Here is a 23,476-nt window from a genome sequence, read left to right as displayed (position 1 = left end):
CAAAGTTTGCGAATGAATCAAAACTTGAAAGCATTATGAACCAGGAGGATATTGTAGAATTTCAAAAGGACATAAGTTGGTGAGATCGACAGAGAGGTGACAGATTAATTTCAATGCATAGAAATGTGAAATTATTTTGGTAGGAAGAAATGGAGAATCAATATATAATGGGCACAATTCTGTAGGGGTACAGGAGCAGAGGACCTGGGTCTAAGTGTGCATATGCCATTGAAAGTGGCAGAACAGGTTGAGAGTGGTTAATATAGCATACAGTATCCTGGGCTTTATTAATAGAGTAAGAAGTTTAACAACACCAGGTTAAAGTCCAGCAGGTTTATTTGGTAGCAAAAGCCACACAAGCTTTCGGAGCTCTAAGTCCCTTCTTCAGGTGAGGGGCTTGGAGCTCCGAAAGCTTGTGTGGCTTTTGCTATCAAATAAACCTGTTGGACTTTAACCTGGTGTTGTTAAACTTCTTACTGTGTTTACCCCAGTCCAACACCGGCATCTCCACATCTTTATTAATAGAGTCATAGAGCAGGAGGTTACATCTGACTTCAGTAAGAACATTCGTTTAACCTATTTCTGGGTGCTCGAATTGCATATTTGGAGAACCAGTCAGTCACAATGGGTTGAATTGCCTTCTGTGCTATAACATTTCTGTAATTCTGAAGAGTGTGGGGTAATTCTCTAACTAAAGATATGTTGTTGGATCCCAGCTACAGCAACGCATAGCCCATTGTTGGTTTTGGTTTCCCCCTTGTTAGTAGAGACTGCCCGTAAGTTTTCTTTGCCAAGCCACATTCACCTGTTATGCGTTTACGTCAGTTGAGCTATTGAGTTTGAACTTTTAGCCTTGGGTGATTACCTCTGGTCCAAAGTGCTGCAAAAGAACTTTTGCCTCTGGAAGTCAAAAAACATAATCTTTCTCAACTCGAGAAAATATTTCATTCGGCTAAAAAATAATAGGTTTTGTGTCTAATACTTTGCCCTTGTTTAATTTCTTCCATTTTGAAAAGAACAACTTAGAATGGTATTTTTATTGTGAAATTTCTCATGTTAAGAATACCTGTGGGACACCGCTCCCTTAAATGGAAAATACCGAAATATGACATGCTCTGGATTAATATAAATGAATATGTTTCGTACTTGTTTATTTTTGTCTGCTTATCCTTTTTTGCCTTATGATTTACAGCTTCAACCACAAGTGTATTAGCTATCCTTTTTTCTAAGAATTGAAATTCATCTATTCTAAATCTCTTAATTCATCCTTCAGGGTCTAAAATTGGAACAAAACCATATCAAGATCTTCAAGGAAAGATTATTCTAATCAAGAACAGAAAATGCTGGAAAATCTCAGCATGTCTAGTCGCATCTGTAGGGAGAGAAAACAAGAGTTAATATTTTGAGTCTGTTTGGCTCTTCATCAGAACTAAAGAGGGGGAGAAATGTATTAGATATTAAAGTGTAGTTGTGAAAAATTGCAGCACGATGTAGCAACCTTAAGAACAAAAGCCTGGGGCGGCGGGGGGTGGTATTGTGCTGAGGTGCTCAATGTATGGGATATTAAGATGGAGGAGAAAGGTCGCAGTCTAAAGTTGTTGAACTTGATGTTGAGTCCTGAGGTCTGTAACATGCATAATCAGAAGATGAGACGCTGTTCCTCCAGCTTATGTTGGGCTTTGCACCAGGCCAAAGATGGACATGTGAGCCTGAGAGAAAAGTGCTGAGTTAAAATAGCAAGCAACAGGAAGGTTGCGGACTGAGCCAAGGTGTTCTACAAAGCAGGTACCCAGTTTGCATTTAACCGTCTCAATGTAGAGGAGACTGCATTGGGAGCAGTGACTACAATAATTGATACAATAATTCACTGGATTGTGGCATTGCACGTTTGTGCTCACCTTCTATGCTGTAACCATTCTTTAATTCTATATTTCTGCACAACCATACATATCACATTCACTAGATTGTGGCATTGCACATCATTGTGTATGTTACCTTCATTTAAGGAAGTGCAAGTGAAATGCTGCTTAACCTGAAAGTAGTGTTTGGGGACTGAATGGTGAGGAAATAAAGGGTCAGGTGTTGCACCTTTTGCGATTGTCAATCACAGAAGATGCAACATCTGCCCTTTGCCTCCTCCACTCTCATTAAAGGCCACAAGCATGACCCCAATTTTCCTGTTGCTTGCTATTTTAACTCAACTATATGATGAAGACTCAAACAGGCTCTAAACGTCAAGTCTGTTTTTCTTCCCACAGATGTCTGGCTGAGCTCTTCCGGCATCCTTGGTTCTTGTTTCAGATTCCAGCATCTGCAGTATTTTTCCTTATTTCAGGTTACTTTAATAGTTGACTTAGATCTTATGACTGTTACGCTGAGATGAACTTGAGAAAATTCTTGAAACACAGGGTAGCATTTTGGTGGTGCTTGCACTAATCGTAGACAAAATGACTAGGAAGCGCAGCTGACTGTAGTCCGAATCGTTTGGTCTGCTAGTGCCTACTGCAGTAGCTAAAGATGGTGGGAGTGAAAGGGAGGCAGATGCAGATAACTCGAGAGAGCAGATGCATTTCTAAAGATGCAAGCAACTTGCTCTCCAGGTGCTATTATTTGCTGAAGGGCAATTTCCTGCTGTCCATTTTCACTCCCAGGTTTTCTGATTGCACACACTGTTGTCATTGTCCTCTTCCTCAATTACCTCTTCAACCAAATCCTAATGCGAGATGATGGATACTTCTTAATCAGTGATGATGATCAATAGTAGCGTTATCACTGATTATCCCCACCACGAGGTAAATTGGAGCATTATATTTGTGATCAGATGCAATTCTTCTTCTGTGCAGAATGGAAAGAGAATTTTGGGAGTCGGGGGGGCACGGGAGGTTAAGGTTACTGAGTTGCTGACGGTGCTATGTCTCTCTACTCTTCAAGTAAAATGCTTTTTGTATAAACTTTGAGCTGATCCAGTCCACTAGTCCATATTGCTATTACGTAGAATCTGCAGCACAATCACAGGCGATTTGGCCTGCTTGGTCTATGCCAGTGTTTATACTCCACAGAAGCCTCTTCCCACTCTGTCCCCGTATCCGTCCTTCATTCTCCTTCATGTATATGTTAAGGCTACCCGGAAATGAGTCAATGCTATTTGCTTCAGTCACTCCACATAACTGAGAGTTCCACATTCTTACCATTTTCTATACAGAGATTTGCTGGAAACTCATTATTTGATCTTTAGTTGGCTACATTATCCTATATTTATTGCTTCTGATTCTGTCCCCTCAAGTGGAAGCCATTTGCTCCATACAAATTCCTCATAATTTTAAACACCTCTACCAGTTTTCCTCCAACTTCTTCTGTTGAATAGTTTATGTCCCATCAATTCTGTTAACATCCTTTCTGCACTTTGTGTCAGCCTGAATTTTCCATTTTTGCAGTCATTATTCACTGAAGCCAAGAGCAACATGGAAGTCAGCATGCATACAGAATAATGTAAAGGTTTGCGTCAGTGATGGTTCTATACTTGCTAAGAGGCAACCCCTCCCAGACTTGAATGGAAACCAGCTGAATTAATGAGAACTTCCACTTGTGTGCTGTTAATGTCACTGCAAAAACCCTTGACTTCTGCTGCTCTGCAACTATTTATCCCATTCTGCTACCTGGCTTCAACTCCAAATACACCAAGGTTTGTTATGCGCACCTTTTTTATATTGGTGTGGGGTAAAACACAGGGAGTGAGATGAGTTGAGTTGGCTGTTAGAGGGTTGGCACGGACATGATGGGGTTTGTGCTCACCTTCTATGCTGTAACCATTCTTTAATTCTATATTTCTGCACATCCATACATATCACATTCACTAGATTGTGGCATTGCACATCATTGTGTATGTTACCTTCATGTATGTTTTTATCTGGATAATCTGCAAACTGGCTTGATTTTGCAGCTATCTAGACATGATCAACACACAGTTGAACCTTTCTGCATTGTGATTCATTGATTTGTACTTCCTTCATGTACTTGCTCATTTTAGTTGTGACTAGGGGAAAATGAGAAGTTAAGAGTAAGCAAACTTGCATTGATAAAGTACCTTTCATCTTTGTGAAACCATTGGATTAGTTATAGAGACAAAACCTTTAGTCATAGTTTCCAATACCAATTTTTGTCGTCATGCAACAAGAGAATGTATGCAAATAAAAGTGGCAATGACTTGCCTTGAAAAATACAGCTAATTTTAAACTTTACTGAAGTGGTTGTAAGACTGTTGTGCTGGGGAGAGACAATCTCATTTTGTAAAAGGTTCTTGGTTTACATTGACTCTCAGTCACTACATTTTTACAAAAAATTAAGAATGACCTATGTACTCCAAGAGGAAGGAACACGGGAAGCTGGCATCTAGACTATTTGTGCTAGTATCTTTGTAAAAAATTTATCCTTTCAAAATTGAAACCTTTTATCTTAATTTTTAAAATGATTCATTTGTAATCTTTAAAAATGTGTACTCAATGTATTTCAATATATTATTGTTGAAAAAGGTATTAGAATTATTTGACTTTTAAGTTTCTTTTTGCATGTGTTCTGTTACAGATGTGATGCAGATCCATCCGCACTTGCTAAATATGTGGTTGCTTTAGTAAAGAAGGATAAAACGGAGAAGGAATTGAAGGCACTGTGTGTTGACCAATTAGATGTCTTCCTACAGAAAGGTATAGTAAAGAACATCCTATGTTCACAAACGTCTTAGTAATAAAATAAAATATTAGCGTTGGATCTTGTAGAGCTATGCAGTATACCCAGAGGTATGTGGTTTTGTATCAATGTATACAAAAGCAAAGTGCATGCAAAAATCCAAAGTAACAACAGAAAACACTGGAAATATTCAGCAGGTCTGGTAGCATCTATGGAAGGAGAAACAAGTAAAGCCTCCAGTCAATGACCTTTCAACAGAGCTGAGATCATTTAAAAATGTATAAGTAAGACAGGAGAGAGAAAAGGGTAGGTCTGTGATAGGTTGTAAGGTAGAAGAGGTTAAATGACAAAAGGAGTGATGGTGCAAGACATACCGGGGAGTGGTTGGTGGGGGGGGGTAATGGGAGCAGTGAAGAAATCAAAGATGTGTCTCAGGGGTAAAAATGAGACTAGCAGAATCAGCACCAACAACCAGCGTTAGGAAAAAATGCAGTCAGAGAATGAGCTAATATTCGCCATAAGCTATCTTGACTATGTTTTCTCTCACCCTGCATCCTGCAGAGAATCATCTGTTCATATGGTGCAACCTTCCATACCAACACTTCTGGTATGTCTTCCTTTTTCTAAAACTGAGGATTTCCCTGCACTGTGGTTGACAACTCTGGATGTTCCATCTCCCAAATCTATTGTCTCTGCCTTTTCCGCCCCACTACAGAAACATGATAAGAGGTGCCCTTATCCTTGCCTTCCACCTGCCTCCACATTCATCATATCATCTGCTGCCATCTCCAGCAAGCATATCTATGCCAAACCTTCCCCTTTCATCATTTCTAAGTCATGGTTCTCTATGCAACAGTTTGATTCACTTCTCCATTGCTCTTGCGCTTTCCCATTCAGGTAGTGGATATAGAATACCTCCCCTGTTCTCACCATCCAATGCCACAAATGTACCTGGGTGGGACAGCGTCTCACTTCTGGTGCAATCTCCTCTACACTGGGCGGGTCAGAGAAAAATTGAGTGATCTTTTTGCGGAGTACTTTCTGGTTACTGGAGGTCGGGATAGCTGTGCAGCAGATCAGGATCACTGAAGCGAGAGGGAAAAAAAAACTGATATCGCAGGAAGGTTATGCGTTGATTGGCTGGTGAGTATTGTAGCTTAGCTTCCCTCTTTCCAGAAGTTAGGAAATTAGTCTAAGGAGCTCAAAAAGTTTTTAAAAGATATATATATATTTGATGAAGGGTTAAGTAAAGCATTTCAATTAACCGTCCTTTTTATATTTCTTGTTTGGTGTTTGTTTTTTGGTGATGATTCTGCTTTTCCCATTTAAACCTCTTCAAAACACCTCATTGTTTTTTTCACTTCTCCCATTGCCTCTCTTTTTGTCTTGTCCTATCATCCATTTTATCAAGCAATCTCTCCAGCCTTTCACATAATTACAGAATTGTTCTTCACCCACCATTCCGCAGCTTTTCCTTGCCTCTCTACTTGTTTAAAACATGTTCCGTCTCTAACTTTTTCCAGTTCTGATGAAAGGACTTAGACCTGAAATGTCAACTCTGATTCTCTCTCCCCAGCTGCTGCCAGACCTGCTGAGTATTTCTAGGATTTCCTGCGTTTATATTTGAATATAAAGTTGCCCGTTGTTCAAGGAACGGGTTAATTAGGGAGGTACATAATCTCTTCCTTTGACCTGGGATCTCATTACTGAGGGAAAAAAAAGTTGCGAATCAGATTTGAATAAAGGCACTTTTACATTGCTGCTTATTCATTTCTAACTCTCAGAGCCAATTTCCTGTGTTTGCACTGCGAACACAGGGCTCTTTTAATCCAGTGGGAAAGTTGGACATTCAAGCAACTAACTCTTGGGGTTTTTGTCACTTTAATAAGGAAGTTTGATACATCAGCGTGACTGTCCTGGTCTCATCAATGTCATAGTCTCAATGAATCCAAACTGAAAAGTGCCCTAATACAAAAGTGGCTTACTGGAACCTTAAGCCATTTTTTTCAATTAAAAGACCAGAGATATCAGTCTGGTCTGTCCAATGTATATACGTGTGTGTGTGTGTGTGCGCGCGTGTGCGTGTGTAGTTGGGTTTAAGGCAGTATATTTGAATAGAATAGCAAGAGATTGATTCTAATCTCTTGACTGCTTTATCTCATATGTTCCTGAGATGGAGTACATAAAACAGAATTGTTCTGTTTTTGAGCACTGCCATCCTTTGCCTTTAAGCACAATCAGACTCACTACATATTGCTACCCCCAACTTTTACTTGGCATTTTTTTGATTTATTCAATTTAATTTCAACTTTTTTAATCATGACATTTGCAGTCTAGATCCACTGCATATTTTGTCATCTGAATTGATGGAGCATTCATTTTATCATAATACACCATTTACCTATGCAGCTCTCCAGATTTCAGTAGTTGGTTCTTATGATTATGCCTTCAGCTATATTTTCATATCCTAAGTATTATGGCTCAGCATTTATCTTCTGTTACCAAAAGAGTATAATTTTCTTGCTTCCCTATCATTTTTTTCAGGAGCCTATTTAGTTTTCCTGTTAATCTATTTGGAGCTTTATCGTCTTCATTTAAAATGTAATCCAAAGGCGCTGGTTCTGTTTTTCACAGATCGCTTTCCCATATACTCTCACTGCATTGAAGAAGTTTTCAAAATAAAGGATTTGAATTTAGTCAGGGTTTGGATAGATTGAGAGAGATTGGATGAAAAGATGAAAGGTCATCCATACAAAATGGACAGGCAGATGCCCAGAAGTGTGCTTTTCTGCAGTAGTTTACAAAGAAGCTTGGAGAGATTCCTGAGTGAATAGCAGATTGCCAGTTACAGAAAGTGAATTGTTAGTAGTTTTGTTTTGAGTGTGTATGTTGGCTAGGTCTTGTGGAGCCTTTTTAATCACCTTGGGGAGTTAGAAAGAAATTTCCCAGAGCTACTTCCAAGTTTGCTGCAGGATTACTTCTGCTGTTCCATGTTCCAGGTAATTGCATGGTTGGGGGATTAGTCACATTTTCGCTGTGCTTGGATGGTGGGCTTGAGATTTGATGGTTCTTTCTTGTACTTTGATCCATTCTAACAAATGAATATATCACCAACTTATGACGTGAGAATTTGTTGCTTTGCAGGAGCTAGCTACGACCAAGCAGATGTGTTCACAGCCCCAGGTGTGAGACTTGGCAGCAGGTCTATGTTTGATAAGCTAAGTGTGGTAACTTGAGACCACAAATAACGTAGTTGAATGCATTGTTTAAAGAATGATGATCTTTATATAAATAAATAATGAAGTTTAACAATAACAGCAACTCAGCAGAGCAGTAATAACTGTAAAAATAGGAGTACGAGTAAAGTGGGTCTTGCTTGCAGAACACACTTTTACAGACTGAAAAGCCTGCCAAAACTCCTGCATGCTCGGAACCCTCAAGAGATGCCAGTAAAAGAATTACCGAGGAGAAAAGGCTCATAACACTCCTCAAAATACACTGTGACACTATTTCCCCCTGAACTTTCAAACCCCCCCCCTCACCCCAATCAGGACAGAAATATAACAACAGTGATGTCTCAGTTATATGAATTTCTTTCAGGAGCTTTGCGGTTGTGATCTACGCAATACCACTGGTGAATCTTATATCGGTGAATTGGAATTGTAGGCATAAAAGCCTGAGAATCTGTAAATGAATGTTCCTCTTCCACTCCCACTGGCAAATCTTGAACCTCAGCAACAGTTTCCTGGCGAACATCCACAGCAGTATTACCTTTTGCCATGTTATCAGTAATGGCTACTGACTGTGAAACGTTTTCTGACCCGAGGTCCTACCTTAAATGACTATGATCTTGGTGCCTGTAAACAACTCTTATTTCACAGTCTCACAACCCAACATACTGGACCAACTGAGCCTCATTGTGGATTGTGGCATGTTATGATATTGGAATAAAAAATCTAGAGAGCTCTGTTCTCAAAATTTGAACAGCTCTTTCTGGTAGACCATTTGAAGCCAGATGAAACAGCGCAGTGTGCACGTGGCAAATGCTATTGTTTTGCATGAATCTTTGAAATAACTTGCTTGCAAACGTAGTGCTGTTTTCCAAAACAAGCGAATTTGGCAAACTGAATTGTAAAAGTTTGACATTGCTTCTCAATTGTCACAGAAGCTGGAATATTACTCGTGCTTCCAAACATATTGAATGTGCATCTACAACAACCAAAACGTGATTCATGAAAAGTTCTGTGAAGTCTGGATCACGGACAATCCAACTGCTCCCAAGGGTGAAGTGGTGCTGGTGACACCATCCTCTGGTTTACCTGACAAGTAGAACAGGACTTCACCTTGTTCTCCAAGTCCAGATCCATATTAGGCCATCAAATATGACTTGGCTAGACATTTCATTCTAGAGGCACCTGGATGAGCCTTATGAACTTCATCCATGACTTGCAAATCATCAGGAGGCGGAACAACCACTCTTAACCCGCACTGTATGCATCCATCCTGCACACTTAAACTCATCCTTATGCTTCACATAAGGTCACAACTCATCGGCCTGTAACTTTCGCAGGGTGTCCATCTCCATCGGGTGTGGGGAATGGGGTGATGTCCCAAACTAGAGTGGAGGGTGGGTTTGGACCGGGAGGAGTCAGAGCCTGAATGTGGCGTGTGTGTGTGTGGTGGATGTCCCGTGTGAGGTTTGGTTGTTTAATAGTTGCTCTAATTTTTTTTTGTTATAATTTTTTCAGAGTAACTAATCAGGGTGAAACAGGCAGAACCATCTGAAGTTAGTGATTTTAATCACTTCTCTGTCGGTTGGTTCCCAGCCCAGCACAATTGTCCAGAGGATGTTCGCACTTCTGAGCAATTGCCAGGTAAACTCTTATGTGGGTACTTCCTGGAGGGATTCCCCAGCGCATCATTGGGGTACCCCTCAAATGTGAAAATGGGGAAGCCGGAAGTTATGGATCTTCAATAATAGTGGACCATCCTTGCAACAGAAATCTTTTGACTTGAGGTAGGATAGGATAATTATCCATCCACTGCTAAATTTGCTTGACACTCACAGGAGATTAGACAAGCCTCTCCAGTAAGAAAACATGATATGGATGGTAAATCCAGTAAAGGGAGATGACTCAGTGCATCGGCATTTGCGTTCTACACGATTTGTGCTGATAAGCTGACAATGTAAGTGCCCAGTGCTCAGTTTTTGCTCTGGCCATGGGAGGAATACATTTCGACTCGAGACTCATCAGCCACTTGTGATTAGTACATATGGTAAACGAATGACCATACGGGTACTCGTGGAATCTTATCACCGCAGAAATGATAGCTAGATCCTCTTTGTCCAACTGTGAATATCTTTTTGTCATCGTCCTCGATGCAAAACCGATGGGTTTTTCAGGCCCATCCTCCATTAGATGAGAGAGTACCAATCCCACACCATAGGGCAAGGCATATCTGAATCAAAGTGGAGTAGCACATTAACTGATTGTAGCACCACTTTCACATCTTTGAAAGTCGTCTTCTGTGCGGACTCCCACTTTGGTTTCTTTGTGCGGAACTAGGTACAGTGGAGCCATCTCTGTGGGTGAGTCTGACAAAAACTTTCCATAATTGTTTACCAGGCCAAAAAATGACGACCTCTGACACGATCCTGGGCTCCAGAGCTTCCTTAGTCGCTCGTATTTTCCCCTCCACAGGGGATGAGCCTTGTGCAGTGATTCTGTGGGTAGGTACTCCACATTTTATGCCTGGAAAAGACACCGGTTCCTTTTCAAATGCAGTCCCGTCTCTGAAAATCTTTTTAAAATTTGATGTAGATTGCTGACATGCTCCTCCTCCATTTTCCTTGTAATTAAGATGTCATCCAAGGAGACTGTGGAATGCCTTGCAACAGGTTGTCCATCGTCCATTTGAAAGATCGCCCAACTGGAGTTTACGCCAAACGATTGTACTTTGTGTGTTGATGGTCACGTATTGTTTCAAATCTCCCTCGAGCTAAAGTTGTTGATTTGCCTGGCTCATGTCCAGTTTTGCCTCCCGCAAAAGTTGAAAACAAATTTTTCGCCCTAAGTAATGGATAAGCATCTAACTTGGGAAACCTGTTTCATGATGAGCTTATAGTCACCACATATGCGCACCATACCATAATTTTGAAGGGCAGGAGCGATTGGAGCTGCAGAACGAGAAAACTGAATAATTCCAAGACTTTGCAGTTGTTCTAACTCCTCCACTTTCCCCCTCATGATGTAGGGAATTGGTCTGGCCTTGAAAAAGTGAAGAGTAACCTGAGGATCAGCATACAACTTCACAGCAGTACCATGCAATATACCCAGTTCATCCTTGAACACATCCGGATACATCTTAACACTCAGTCATTCCTGTGTGCTTCATCTCACTCCAGTTTAGTGGAATTTTGCTGAGCCAGTCACACCCTAGCAAAGTCAGCCCCTTCCCTTTGACCACATGGAGCCGTGCCCTCGCTTCTTGACTATTATACGCAATATGGACTTCTATTACCCCAAGCAAAGGTATGGACTCTGGTGTACATGCGAAGATCAATCTCCACCAGAGTAAGGACCGGTGCTTGGGTTTCCTCACTAACTACAGAAGTGGAGGCTCCTGTGTTTACCTCCAACTTGATCTGCTTACCATCAATTACAACTGTAGCAAAAATAGGCTCTGCTTGCACATTATTGATATTAAATCTGCTATTTATGGGCAGTGATACATTTTGTGTGTGTTGTAACTGGATTAATTAAACTCTGGAGGAATAGGTCAACTTGGTCAGCGTCTTCCTAATTTGCAGATTTAATTGTTTGCTCTGAGCTTTCCACGTGTGGTGTAACACTGATTGAGGTTTCTTTGAATTAAACATTTCCTTGCTCAGCCCTCACCTTGCTCTTCTGTTTCTTCACTAAATGCCCTTTCTTGCTGTATCGGTGACACAGCGTCCATAAACTTAGAATGATTGGCATATCATGGCACTCCACTGCTTTCACCGTACCCACACCACCACCACCAAGCTTGGGCACTACAATTTGCTTGCTGAATATCTCTAGTATTACTGGCAGCCATTTCCATGATCTGAGAAATTTCTAGAACCTTCTTAAAAGGTTCACCCAATAACTAACACTGAATGCTGTCTTCATTAATGCCGCAGGCGAATATATCTCTGAGCGTATCTTCCAATACTGCTCCGAACTCGCATGTTCTAAGAGCTGCAGTAATTTTATCACAAAGCAAGCATCGATTGACCTGTCTTCCGAAAGTGACTGTGAAACTTGAATCTTTGGACAGTTACCGAAGGCTTTGGACTATGGTGATTTTGCACAAGTGCAACTAAATCTGCAGATGGAATGTCCTCTATTTCTGTGGCTTGGCCAGATTCCTCATCAACTTAAACACTCAGCAGAATCGAGCACTGCTTTGCCTCATCTTCTGTTTCATTTGCTAAAATGTAATGCTGCACCCTCTGCATGTATTCAACCCAGTCCTCGCTTGTCTCATCAAATTCTCCGACTGCCCGAAACATAGCCAACCACACACAGATTCATAATGTAAACTAGCTACTCGCTGTATGCAACCTTGTGTTGCCATGCTGAACGTTGAAGAGGTTTATTTTCTCTTTCCATTTTCTCCTTGTTGCCAAAAAGATGTGGTAACGGGAGACCACAAATAAGGTAGTCAAATGCATTGTTTAAAGAATTATGATCTTTATATAAATAAATATGATAAATAACTCAGCAGAACAGTAATGACAATGAAAACAGGAGCATGAGTAAAACAGGCTTTATTTGCAGAACATTCCTTTGCAGACTGAAAAGCCCTCTAAAACCCACAGATACTCAGAACTCTCAACAGATGCTAGTAAAAGAATTTCATCAGAGTAAAAGCTTGTAAGAAAACTACTCAGTAACTCTAAGCAAGTTTCTGGCAATCTAATTTCTTAATTGAAAACTGAATTTTACGTGGTCAATGGAACGATTTGTAATTATATTTTGAGTTGGTTAGTATTACAGCAGTGGCTATATCTTTGGTTGTAGCAAAATGTTAGCTGATGCATTCTACAACCATCCATCCGGCCCACATTGTATCTGCTTGAATTTGAAACTCTGGTGATGCATATTGCAGCCTATATGCAGATCAAACTTTTTGCCAATTTTTCAGTCCAAGTAATTGGCAAAGCCAATGCAAAAGCAGGAAAATTTAAATACAATTTACGCACAGAACCACTTGGTTTTAGGTTTCTCTGACCTTTTTATAGTTTGAAATCTGCATGACTGATTAAGCTCTGTCCATTACATTGCTCAGTAGTTGATTGACATTACAGGTTTCTGCTGAAGCACTGGTAAGGAAGGATATATTTATGCAGGCATAAGCTTGCACTCTTTCTCTTTGACATACAACCACTGGTAAGTTTTAAAAGATTTTGCATTTACATTTTGAACTGTGAAAAGGATAGTACGGAACTTCAAATGCGCGCAGACAGGTTAGTGAAATAGGTGAACAAGCAGCAGTGATATTTAACACACAAGTGTGAACCAGTGGTTAAACTATTTTTTTTCAAAAGCCCTTGAGATTTCTAAAGGGTTTTCAGGGGCTCTTTTTTCATTGTTACTAATTCCTTCAGGTGATATCACACAGTAACATTGTCTTGACATGTGATATTTGGACTCCCATAAAAGCAGAATTACAAACATTCATTAATCTCCACAAATATAATCACTCCTTCATTAAACCTAAAGCCACAACAGACAAAGAGAGCATGAATTTCCTGGACACACTTGTATTTAAGTTGACACAAGACAACAGGAATAAGTTTGCAACAAAAGTTTTTTTTTAAACACACTTCTACACGCAACAAGCTGTTACCCTAAGCACTCTTTCTGAAAACTGGTGAGGTTACAGCTAAGCATTTTCGTTGTATACGCACAAAACCGGAAGATTTTAACCAGGCAGTTGCTACCCTTTTTACTGCACCTCGGATCTTGATCTGAGATTTAAAATTAGCAGTTGAACTTTAATATTGATTTGTCACCAATTACTACGTCATCAATTACTGTCTGCAGAAGAACTCCAAGCTTCTTGACCCTTTGTGTGGAAGTGTTAACCTCACTCCTGAAAGATCTGGTTCTGATTTTTAGATTATGCTTCCTCGAGCTAGATTTAACCCATTTCCTTCATTACAACAGTGAGCACACTTCCAAAATTGTTCATTGTATAAAACTATTTAGGGATGTCCTAAGTGCATAAAAAGCACTATAAAATACAAGTCATTCATTATTGTTTGGGATCCTGGTATATGCAAAATGGTTGAATGTTTGTCTCCAACGCAGTTGCTACACAAGTAATTCAGTATGTGAAAAGTTTTAGGATGTGATAACAAATATAAATCTTATGAAATAAAACTTAAATTATCCAATTAACACTTTTCTTTGCAAGAGCATCCACTGCATCCCATGTAGTAGCGCCTGAACTTCTGCAGCTTTAAGCTGGAGATTTCACATTCATTTACAAGGAATTCATTACCTCAGTGACTTCCAAGTTTTCCTTCCTGGTTCCAAATTAGCTTTGTATCTCTTTTGTTGAAAATTTAAAAAAATATTTTCTCCCCTCTTACAGCCTCTCACTCTCCCTCCCCCTGCAAACATGGAATGAGAGAGACAATATAAAGTATAATTCTAAATGGGGTGCAAGAGCAGAGGTGTATATATGCATCATTTGTTGAAGGTGGCAGTAAGGAAGCTATTTTTAACTTGTATAGAAGATTGATTCAACCTCCACTAGTGTCTAGTTCTGAGTGCCACTTTTTAAAAAAATTAAAGATATGAAGGCATTAATGAGAGTGCAGATAAGATTCATGAGAATGGACCCAGGGATGAGGAACTTCAGTTATGTAGGAAGATTGGAGAAGTTGGGACTGTTTTCCTTGAAGAAAAGACTGAGCAGAGATTTGATCGAGGTAATCAAAATCATGAAGGGTCAAGACAAAGTAGGTAGGGGGGAACAATTTCTATTGGTGGAAGGATGGATAACAAGGTACAGATGTAAGGCAATTACCAAAATAAACAGTTCAAACATGAGAAAACCTTTTTTACATGTGGTTTAAAGAGTCTGGTTGAGGCAGGTTCAATTGAAGCATTCAAGAGTCTGTGTTATCCAGAAAGGAAGAATGTGTTGTGGGGAGCGCAAGAGTACCACATGGTAAATTACTGCTAGAGGGCTGGCACAGAAACAATAGGCTGAATGGCCTCTGTCATGACATCAGAATTGTGGAATTACTGAACTGTTAAAAATTGTTGCATTTGCAGCAAGGAAGCTGACGTAGTAAATAATTGCATATAGGTTTTGTAATTTTTAATTAGGCAATTCATTCTCAGGTAGATAAGTATCTTTATTAAGTGCATTTTCAGGTTGATCATCTGAAATACATCAATTAAAATATTGTAATGGAAAGGAAAAAAAAAAGTTCAATTCTGCTGCCTGATTGTGCTTGTTTGTCGAAGGAAGATATTGTGCTTGTGATTATGCAGATTCATTCGAGCAGATATTTGAACTGTGGTCTTTCAGCTTAATTTCAGGCACAATTTCCCGATTGTGCCGAACTCTACTCCTAAAGTTTTTTTGTCCTGCTCTCTGTCCGAAATCTAGAATTAACTCTTGGCTTTATTCTCCACTTTGATTTAGGGTGGCACAGTGGTTAGCACTGCGGCCTCACAGCACCAGGGACCTGGGTTCGATTCCCGGATTGGGTCACTGTGTAGAGTTTGCACATTCTCCCCATGTCTGCGTGGGTTTCCTCCTACAGTCCAGAGATATGCGGGTTAGGTGGATTGATCATGATAAATTGCCCACCAGTGTCTGGGGGATTAGCAGGGTAAATATATGGGGTTACAGGGATAGGGCCTGGGTGAGATCATTGGTGCAGGGTCGATGGGCCGAATGGCCCCTCTCTGCAGTATAGGGATTCTATGATTATGTCCCTTTATTCTAAGCTGCTCAACCACTCAAAATAATCTGCTTATACCCTAGATACACTCATCATTTTAACACCTATATTTCCTCTGGCCTAACAAAAATAAGAATCAGACGAAACAAGAATTCCAAATGAGGCTGCTGAATTCCTTTCATTGTGTGCAAAATAGACATTTGCCAGGAATTAGACTCTGAATTCAAATTGTGAATTAAGCTGGAAATGGCACGTGGTTCTAGCCAGGTTTAGGTTTGCTTTTAGTTTCCCATTCACTGTAATGGACTACATGAATTTGAATTGGTTAAATTGAAAGGAAGAGGAAAGACTTGCATTTATGTGCCACCTTTGAGAAGTGCTTCGCGACGAATGTTGCAATGCAGGAGATGGGGCAGCCATTTTGCACACAGCAAGGTCTCAAGGCCCCACAAACAGCCATGTGATGTTGACCAGATAATCTTTATGGTGATACTGGCTGGGCTGTAGAGATTGGACAGGGTATCAGGGAAATGTTTGTTTAAAATAGTGTCATGGGATCTCTTGCATCCACCTATCATTGAAGAGACAACACCTCCAAAAGTGCTGCATTCCCTGCAGTGGGAGTGGTAGCCTGGAGATGTGCTGACGTTTCTGGAGTGGAACTGGAATGCACAACCTTCAGACTCGCAAGACGATTCAAGCACTTGAGCTGTTATCCACTGATACTTTAAAAAATATATATATTCATGGTTTGTTAACATATAGTTCAAAACAAAAGAATTGAAGTTGAAGTATATATTTTTAATTTTACACTTTTACAAATTGTCAATGGTTTTGAAGACCATTATTGCACATATTAACACTTAAGAACTTGATTAAGCATTTTGTCTCTTCCATGGAAGAGCAGTTTGAATTCAAAGTGAAAAATCACCTGATAACGTAGCTTATTTGTCTTGTAGTTTAAATTGTACTGGAATATTGTTGGATTTTGCGGACCATTTTATCTTAGCTATATTACAATAATACTATATTCCTTTACAGACACCCATACATTTGTAGAAAAGCTATTTGAAGCTATAACTGCAAAGAGTTATCTACCTCACTCTGAGCAATTACCATCAGTGAATGTAAAATCTGAGCCTGCACAACGGCAGGAAAGAGAGGATAGAAAAGATGAGGTATGTTTAACAATCATGATTGTATGTCTTGATTTTTAAAAATTGTTATGTAATTGGAAACTTTTCCTGATGCTCAGCTTCAAGTTTGTTCATTTCCCACTCTTAAAAATAGGGAAGCAAAGATGAAGACGATCGAGACAAAAAGTTTACAAGGAGGTTGAATCACAGTCCACTGCAGTCAGGATCACGACACAGAGATAACCGGTAATTGTGCTGTTTTGAAGTTTGTAATTTTCAAAAAAAATACTTGCGTAGCTATCAGCAATTTTAGAAATTGTCTTATCCTTGGAAAGTTAACTGTGTCACCGTTTTGACTTAACTTCATCCATCCTCATAAGACACTGTACCTATCAGGCACCAAGTGAATTACCCCTGTGGTTTTGCATGACTTGTTTTTCATTTCAACTCTTTTTTTTTTGTTTCTTAATCACCTTTCACATGCTTCTGAAAGGCTTATTCTCTTTACAAGTTTTGACTTTTCACCATATGGCTGCTCCCATTTAACACGTCAAATTTTCATTGCTTCAAGTGGTCACTGCTAAGCGTGCTACTCCAATTAGAAACTAAACAGTAGATGTAGTTGGCATAAGCTTCTTGGTATGGATGAAGTTCTGAATGCTGTTAGAAAAATAGCCAAGGATTGATTGATTTGAATTGTTAAGGAAACAATAGCATCTCTACAGCTTGAAGTGTAGAAGTATGCCAAGAAATGCAGGCAGAGGAGAATTTATGGATTTTATTTTTAATGGAGACCAGTCATAAGTAACGATCCCACCACTTGTAGCAAATGTTTGTGTGAATGTGATTTATTTGCTATATGCAATAACTAGTATAACAGATTGGCAATTGTAATGTGCATATGTAAGCCTTCCTCTCTTTGTTTTGCTCAGTGACCAGTCCGAATGATTGTGTAGTTTTCTAAATTCCCTTTTTACAATATTCAAAAGTCAGTTGAAATAATGTTTAAGACTTCTATGTTTTCTCAAGGGTAGGAGCGTCCTCCTTGTAATTGTATTAATGAAAAAAACACAGTAATCCAGATAGGGCCTAAGTAAAAGTATGCACAGAAACAATTCCAATGCTCTTGGGCTACTGAGGAGTAGATTGTCTGTGACCTACAATTTGAAGGCTGTAAATGTGGAATATCCAGCAGACTAGGTCTGCTGACGTGACCTTATTAAATTTTTAAACTTTTTTTTGCTCAGTGACACAACCCCATATTTCATCTAGGTACTATTGATGTTTCACAGCCTGGTCCAAGACACATCTCACTAATCACAGCTGGGATGTGGTAATGTTCCTCTGTTCAGCACTAATTATATTGTTTCTTTAATAGTGCCCTAAAGTTTGCAGTAATACTGGTCAGTTATTCAGTATTGTATTGTTTACTGTCGATTATATAAAATATACTGGAAACTGACCATGAATCAGTCATGAGGCCTGCCTTATTTCCATCACTAATTTCCAGATGGTAGCCACATGCTTCCAACACACAGGCATTGGCTTTTTAAGCCTGATTTCAACATCCATGTGTCTTTCATTAACCCCAACCCATACCAGGATTATATGCTTATAGTGGGCAGGGGTTTCAGAAAACATTTGACCAAGTTCAGTTTTTTTGCTTGCTTAAATATGAGGCAGTAATATTTTTACCCTGCTAATTTAGTAACCCCTCTCTGTAAACTACTGATTTGTGACTATGATTACATTTGTGTGAGCAATACTCCAGATAATTTGATAGCAGACAGGAAGTGCATCCAAACTTTAAATGTTGTGCAAACTAAGTGTTCCAAATCATTTAAAACTCTTAATTTATCTGAAGCTAATCATCAACTGTAAAAAGAGATATTTGTACAGCCTAGGAGTAAAAACAGAAAATACTGGAAATTCACAGCAGTGTCGCTCGGCTACAATTGGGCATATGTCCTGCCATTGTAAATGTATAAATGCCAAGTGTCGAGATATTTTCTCCTAAATAGGCACCAAATCCAAGACCGATAACATCTATGGTGCTACCCAAAGAAATGAATGGCTAGATTGGGATAGGGGATCTGTATCTTGCATTCTCTTCCTCCCCCAACCCCCAAAAGTGTTCTCTTTTCCCCACCCCCACTATCCAACCATCCAAAGACCTGATGACATTAACCCAGTTATAGTGTGGCTACTGTTACCTTGGTTGAGATTGGCTCAAACCTGGATCTTTTCTGCTGCCTGTGACTCAGCACACATTGCACGTTTACCTTAGGACTGAATTGGTAAATCTGAGGGAAATTTTAATATGTTACTGTTTTATCAAATCTTGGATGCCAAAAATATCCTTAGGATGGTTAACTATGAGAACACTATGTTGTATTGATTATGTGTGCCACATAATATATTAACCTTGAAACAGCCTATCAGCATTGTTCTGAAACCTAAATGGAGTTCCTATTCAGCAGGAGGAATGTTAGTCTGTAGCTGGATTAGAAAAGTGCAAAATCAGCTGGATTCAAATAGTTGCCTAATGAGTACATGGGTTTCAGTTAAGGTCAGGGGAGCAGTCAGATAATCATTCAGTAATGTTACAGTTTCTGTTAACTTTTAGAAACCGCGATGACAGAAAAAATGATCGTTCTCGTAAAAGGGAGTACGACCGATATCCTTCAAGGAGAGATTCATACAGGGACAGATACAACAGAAGAAGAGGAAGAAGCCGAAGCTACAGTAGGAGTCGGAGTCGCAGTTGGAGTAAGGAAAGAAACAGGGACAGGAGCAGAAGCAGGAGTAGAAGCAGAGGTAGTTATATTCAGATGTAAATAAGTCTTGAGCTTTGTACTTAAAACCACCTTGGGTCAGCATTTTATGCTAACTTGTGGTCTTGAATGCTGGTGATTGAGTAAGTTTGTGATCACTTAAAGGGATACTGCAGGATAACCTTTTTCATAATTTTGGCCTTTTGAGTATTCCATTGAAATAAAAACAAAATCTGATGGGATTGGTATATTGAGTATCCATACTGTTGCTTTTAATTAGATAAATATATTCTTTCTCTGGGTACCTAGAGTCTTTTTAAAATGAGTCAGCAGCCTCAAGGTCCCTTTTGTATTACGAGTTTGAGTAGCATGAACCAGTTTTCCGTCCATGTGCACAAAGCATCTGCTTTTATGGAAACCTGCCTATTATTTCTAGCTTTGTTATTCTGAAATTATTTGCTTTCTCAGCCTGAAGCTTTTATTCAGTAGCTTGGTGGCATAGTGCATTTGTGCATAATTGAAGGGTAGAATATACGTTTGTTGTTTATAAATGCCTGAACACAGTATGTACCAGATCAGTTGATGAGGTGCTTGCAGTGTAGAAGAATAAGCAGGAAGTGTGTCTCCAATTGTGTGGCTAAGGATGGGTTTCACTGGTATGGGATGTTGTGAATCTTCACTTCAGACTGGTATGACATACTATATCTTCGAAAAGCTTTTCATTCAAATTCATTTAATCACTTAATTGCTATATATAGCCCAAAATTCCAACTAAAGGTTTGCACAAGAATGTTATCCAATTTCCAAAATAATATAACTTTTTTTTCCTGTGATATAGTGATGTTTGCCACAAAATTGCTGCAGAAATGTCCCAGGCAGTCTTTTTCTCAATGTTGCATTGTGCATATGTGGCTTTATTTTAGAGGGGCTTGCAGTGTCACAGTCCTGCAGCTGATAATGCCAGGCTTGACAATGAGTGACCTTCCATCTTCTGTCCTCTGTGAACTTGAGCTCATTCAAAACTCTGCTGAAATCCTAACTAGCACCAAGTCTGATTCAAACGTTACTCTTTGCTTGCTGACCTACATTGGTTTCTATTTTAAAGTTCTCATGCCTGTGCTCAGATCCTTGCATATAACCTGGCTCCTCCTCATTTCTAACTTTCTCCAACCCAACAATCCTCCAAGATCTCTGCAGCCCTCCAAATCTTGCGCTTGTGTGTTCCCAGATTTTTATAGCTCCATTGTTGGTGACTCTGGCTTCATCTCCTAGGCCCTAAACTCTGAAGTCCCACTTAAAAATTCTGTGTTTAACCAAGCTTTTGGCCATTTGTCCTTGTTTGCTTCATTGTCATAATTTGTCCCAATATTCTCCTGTGAAGTATCGTGGGATGTTTTACTATATTAAAGTGTGATATAATGTGTGTTATGTACAGGGTGCAGATTTGTCGATGTACTGCTGATTAATTTTCCACGGCTCAAAGTCAGGCAGCATTTGTTGCTGACTTAGCACATGTTCTTGTATCAAAATTCTTTTGAGTTGGAAAATATTTTTAAATAGGTAGACTTTGAGTTGACCTGTAAATTGAGAACTGAAGCTTTATATTATAACTCTTAGTTGAGGCAAGTGCCTTGATTTCCAGTGATTAGTTTTCATATTTGCTGAAAAGATAAACATCTTGCCAAAGCTTTTCTGTCTTGCACTCAGCAGGACAAATGCAACAATGCCAAATTTCAATCTATTGCAACAATTTATACCACAGGAGAAAAGGAATTCTGATTGGTTGACAAGTCAGGTGAGCTGTTGTCATGGAGAAAGCAATGGGGAATTTCTGCTTCCTATCCCTTTCGGGTAATTGAAGAAAAAAGTGCAAGGCTTGAACAAATTCCTTTTGTTTGTCAAGAATGGACCCCTGCAAATGAATCTATGTTTACTCCCAGCGAGCATAAATGAGCCACGATCTAAGCTTGGCTGATATGGAACTCCTTTTTGCCCTGTAATATAAATGGTTGTCTGAAATTTGGAAATCTTGCTTTTGTACTGATCAAAAGCTTGAGCAACATTTTCTTTTTCAGCAAAATTCAAGTCATGTACTACTGAGCAACTGTTAATTTTAAATAATTCTATTCATTTTGGAACATGTTAATTGTATGGTTTATTGTCTTCGCTGCAAGTGGCACTACACAGAAGTCCATTAAATTTGTAAATTTTTAATTCAATGTTTGGTTTTGCATATCTTTAATTGTGATGTGTAGATAACTTCAGGATTGGAAATCTAAAGCATGAACAATTTCTATAGCTGTGTCTTTCAGTGAGCTCTTAAATGATGACGGGGTTGAAATATTAACATTGGACCCTTTTTTTAAAGAGCGGGATTCAGGGAAATCAAAGTATGACCTCGACAGGACAGAACCATCAGAAAGTGGCTACACTCCCAATACTGTGCCAAACTTGACATCTGGCCACTATCCTGTTCCTTCACTGAGTAGTGCAATCACAGTTATAGCACCAGCTCACCATGGCAACACTACAACAGAAAGTTGGTCAGAGTACCATGAAGATCAGATAGATCATAACTCGTATGGAAGAGGGCCACTTCCAAAGAAGCGTTGTAGAGACTATGATGGTAAGACAGAGCTATTACAATGTTAAACCAGATTGTCACCCAATTTAAGCACACACTGTATTAAATTCAAATGCTGTAACTGTGTTGCTAACTCAACTTGATCTTGGGGGAGACCAAAAGGAGAATAACTTATACAGGGAATGGAAATTGAACCAATTTGGAAATACAGTACAAACTAGTTAATGGGTACTTAATAATAGGAATGTTCACTAAAGCACAACACTTGGCACAGGCATCCATTTATTCCCTGCATTCTACTGTGTTTGCTTAACAGGAACGGCTGGATAAAGGGAATGTTTCGCTCACAGCAGTGGTGTCCCATTAAGAGGCTTCTACTGTACTGTATTGTTGAAACAACTATGCATTATACATTGGCACAAAACTTTCTTTTGATGTGTTGTAGATCATTTTAATTATATGTGCTTTATACCGCATTTTTTTGTGTTTTACAGAAAAGGGTTTCTGTATGAGAGGTGACATGTGTCCATTTGATCACGGAAGTGATCCAGTAGTCGTAGAAGATGTGAATCTTCCAGGCATGCTGCCTTTTCCCTCGCAGCCTCCAATAGTTGAGGGACCAAATCCTCCCGCCCTTCCTCCACCGCCACCCATTCTGACTCCTCCACCTGTTAATCTCAGGCCTCCAGTCCCTCCTCCAGGACCACTACCACCAAGTCTGCCTCCTGTTGCAGGTAAAGTATAAGCTTTCTGTTTCGCCATTACTTTTAAAAATGACAGCATATGCACAAGACACTTGGAACAGAATATATTGTAATTTATCAAGCCATTCGAGATATCGGGCGGGATTCTCCTACCTCACTGCAGGAAACCGACATTTGGCGGAGTGCTGAACTCTCCATCCTCTCTGGCAGCACCAGCAGGACTTGAATGGCCGATTCCAGTCATTGTGTGTAAGAGTAATCATATTGGCATGTTATAATATTCTCAGGATGTCCTTGCTTCCTAAATTCAGATTTACTTGAGTTTCCTCACTCAATCTATATCAAATTGTTTGCAATTACTGGGTCTATTTTTAGAATATGACATTATTGCTCATCAAGGGAAATTCTAATTAGGTTGCTTGATCTTGCTGCAATGGCACGATAATCAAGCTCAGAATCCTTGAGATAAGAGCAAGAAAATTAACCAACATTTCTACTTAACTTCTTGTTCCAAAACTACTTTTGTAAATATGAACTCTGACGAAGGGTCACCCTGACTTGAAATGTCAACTCTATTCTCTCTCCGCAGATGTGGTCAGACTTGTTGAGTTTCCATGGCATTTTCTGTTTATGTTCGTGAA

At 39.5% G+C, this 23,476-nt stretch overlaps 1 protein-coding gene across 3 annotated transcripts in view; it reads left to right on the top strand.

Annotated features, from left to right (window-relative positions):
- The window catches only part of rbm26 (RNA binding motif protein 26), a 79,668-nt gene that overhangs the window by 7,168 nt on the left and 49,024 nt on the right, over nucleotides 1-23,476 (top strand). For all 3 annotated transcript variants that reach the window (XM_078221637.1, XM_078221635.1, XM_078221636.1), the window contains exons 2-7: nucleotides 4,582-4,700; nucleotides 16,679-16,815; nucleotides 16,928-17,019; nucleotides 19,400-19,590; nucleotides 21,916-22,173; nucleotides 22,626-22,865. In XM_078221637.1, the coding sequence (XP_078077763.1) occupies nucleotides 4,582-4,700; nucleotides 16,679-16,815; nucleotides 16,928-17,019; nucleotides 19,400-19,590; nucleotides 21,916-22,173; nucleotides 22,626-22,865 (1,037 nt within the window). The remainder of the gene's footprint in view (nucleotides 1-4,581; nucleotides 4,701-16,678; nucleotides 16,816-16,927; nucleotides 17,020-19,399; nucleotides 19,591-21,915; nucleotides 22,174-22,625; nucleotides 22,866-23,476) is intronic.

The sequence above is a fragment of the Mustelus asterias genome, chromosome 10 (assembly GCF_964213995.1).
Source record: "Mustelus asterias chromosome 10, sMusAst1.hap1.1, whole genome shotgun sequence".
In the NCBI taxonomy this organism is placed as follows: domain Eukaryota; kingdom Metazoa; phylum Chordata; class Chondrichthyes; order Carcharhiniformes; family Triakidae; genus Mustelus; species Mustelus asterias.
Note: the sequence above shows the minus strand (reverse complement) of the source record. Positions and strands in the feature narration are given on the sequence as shown.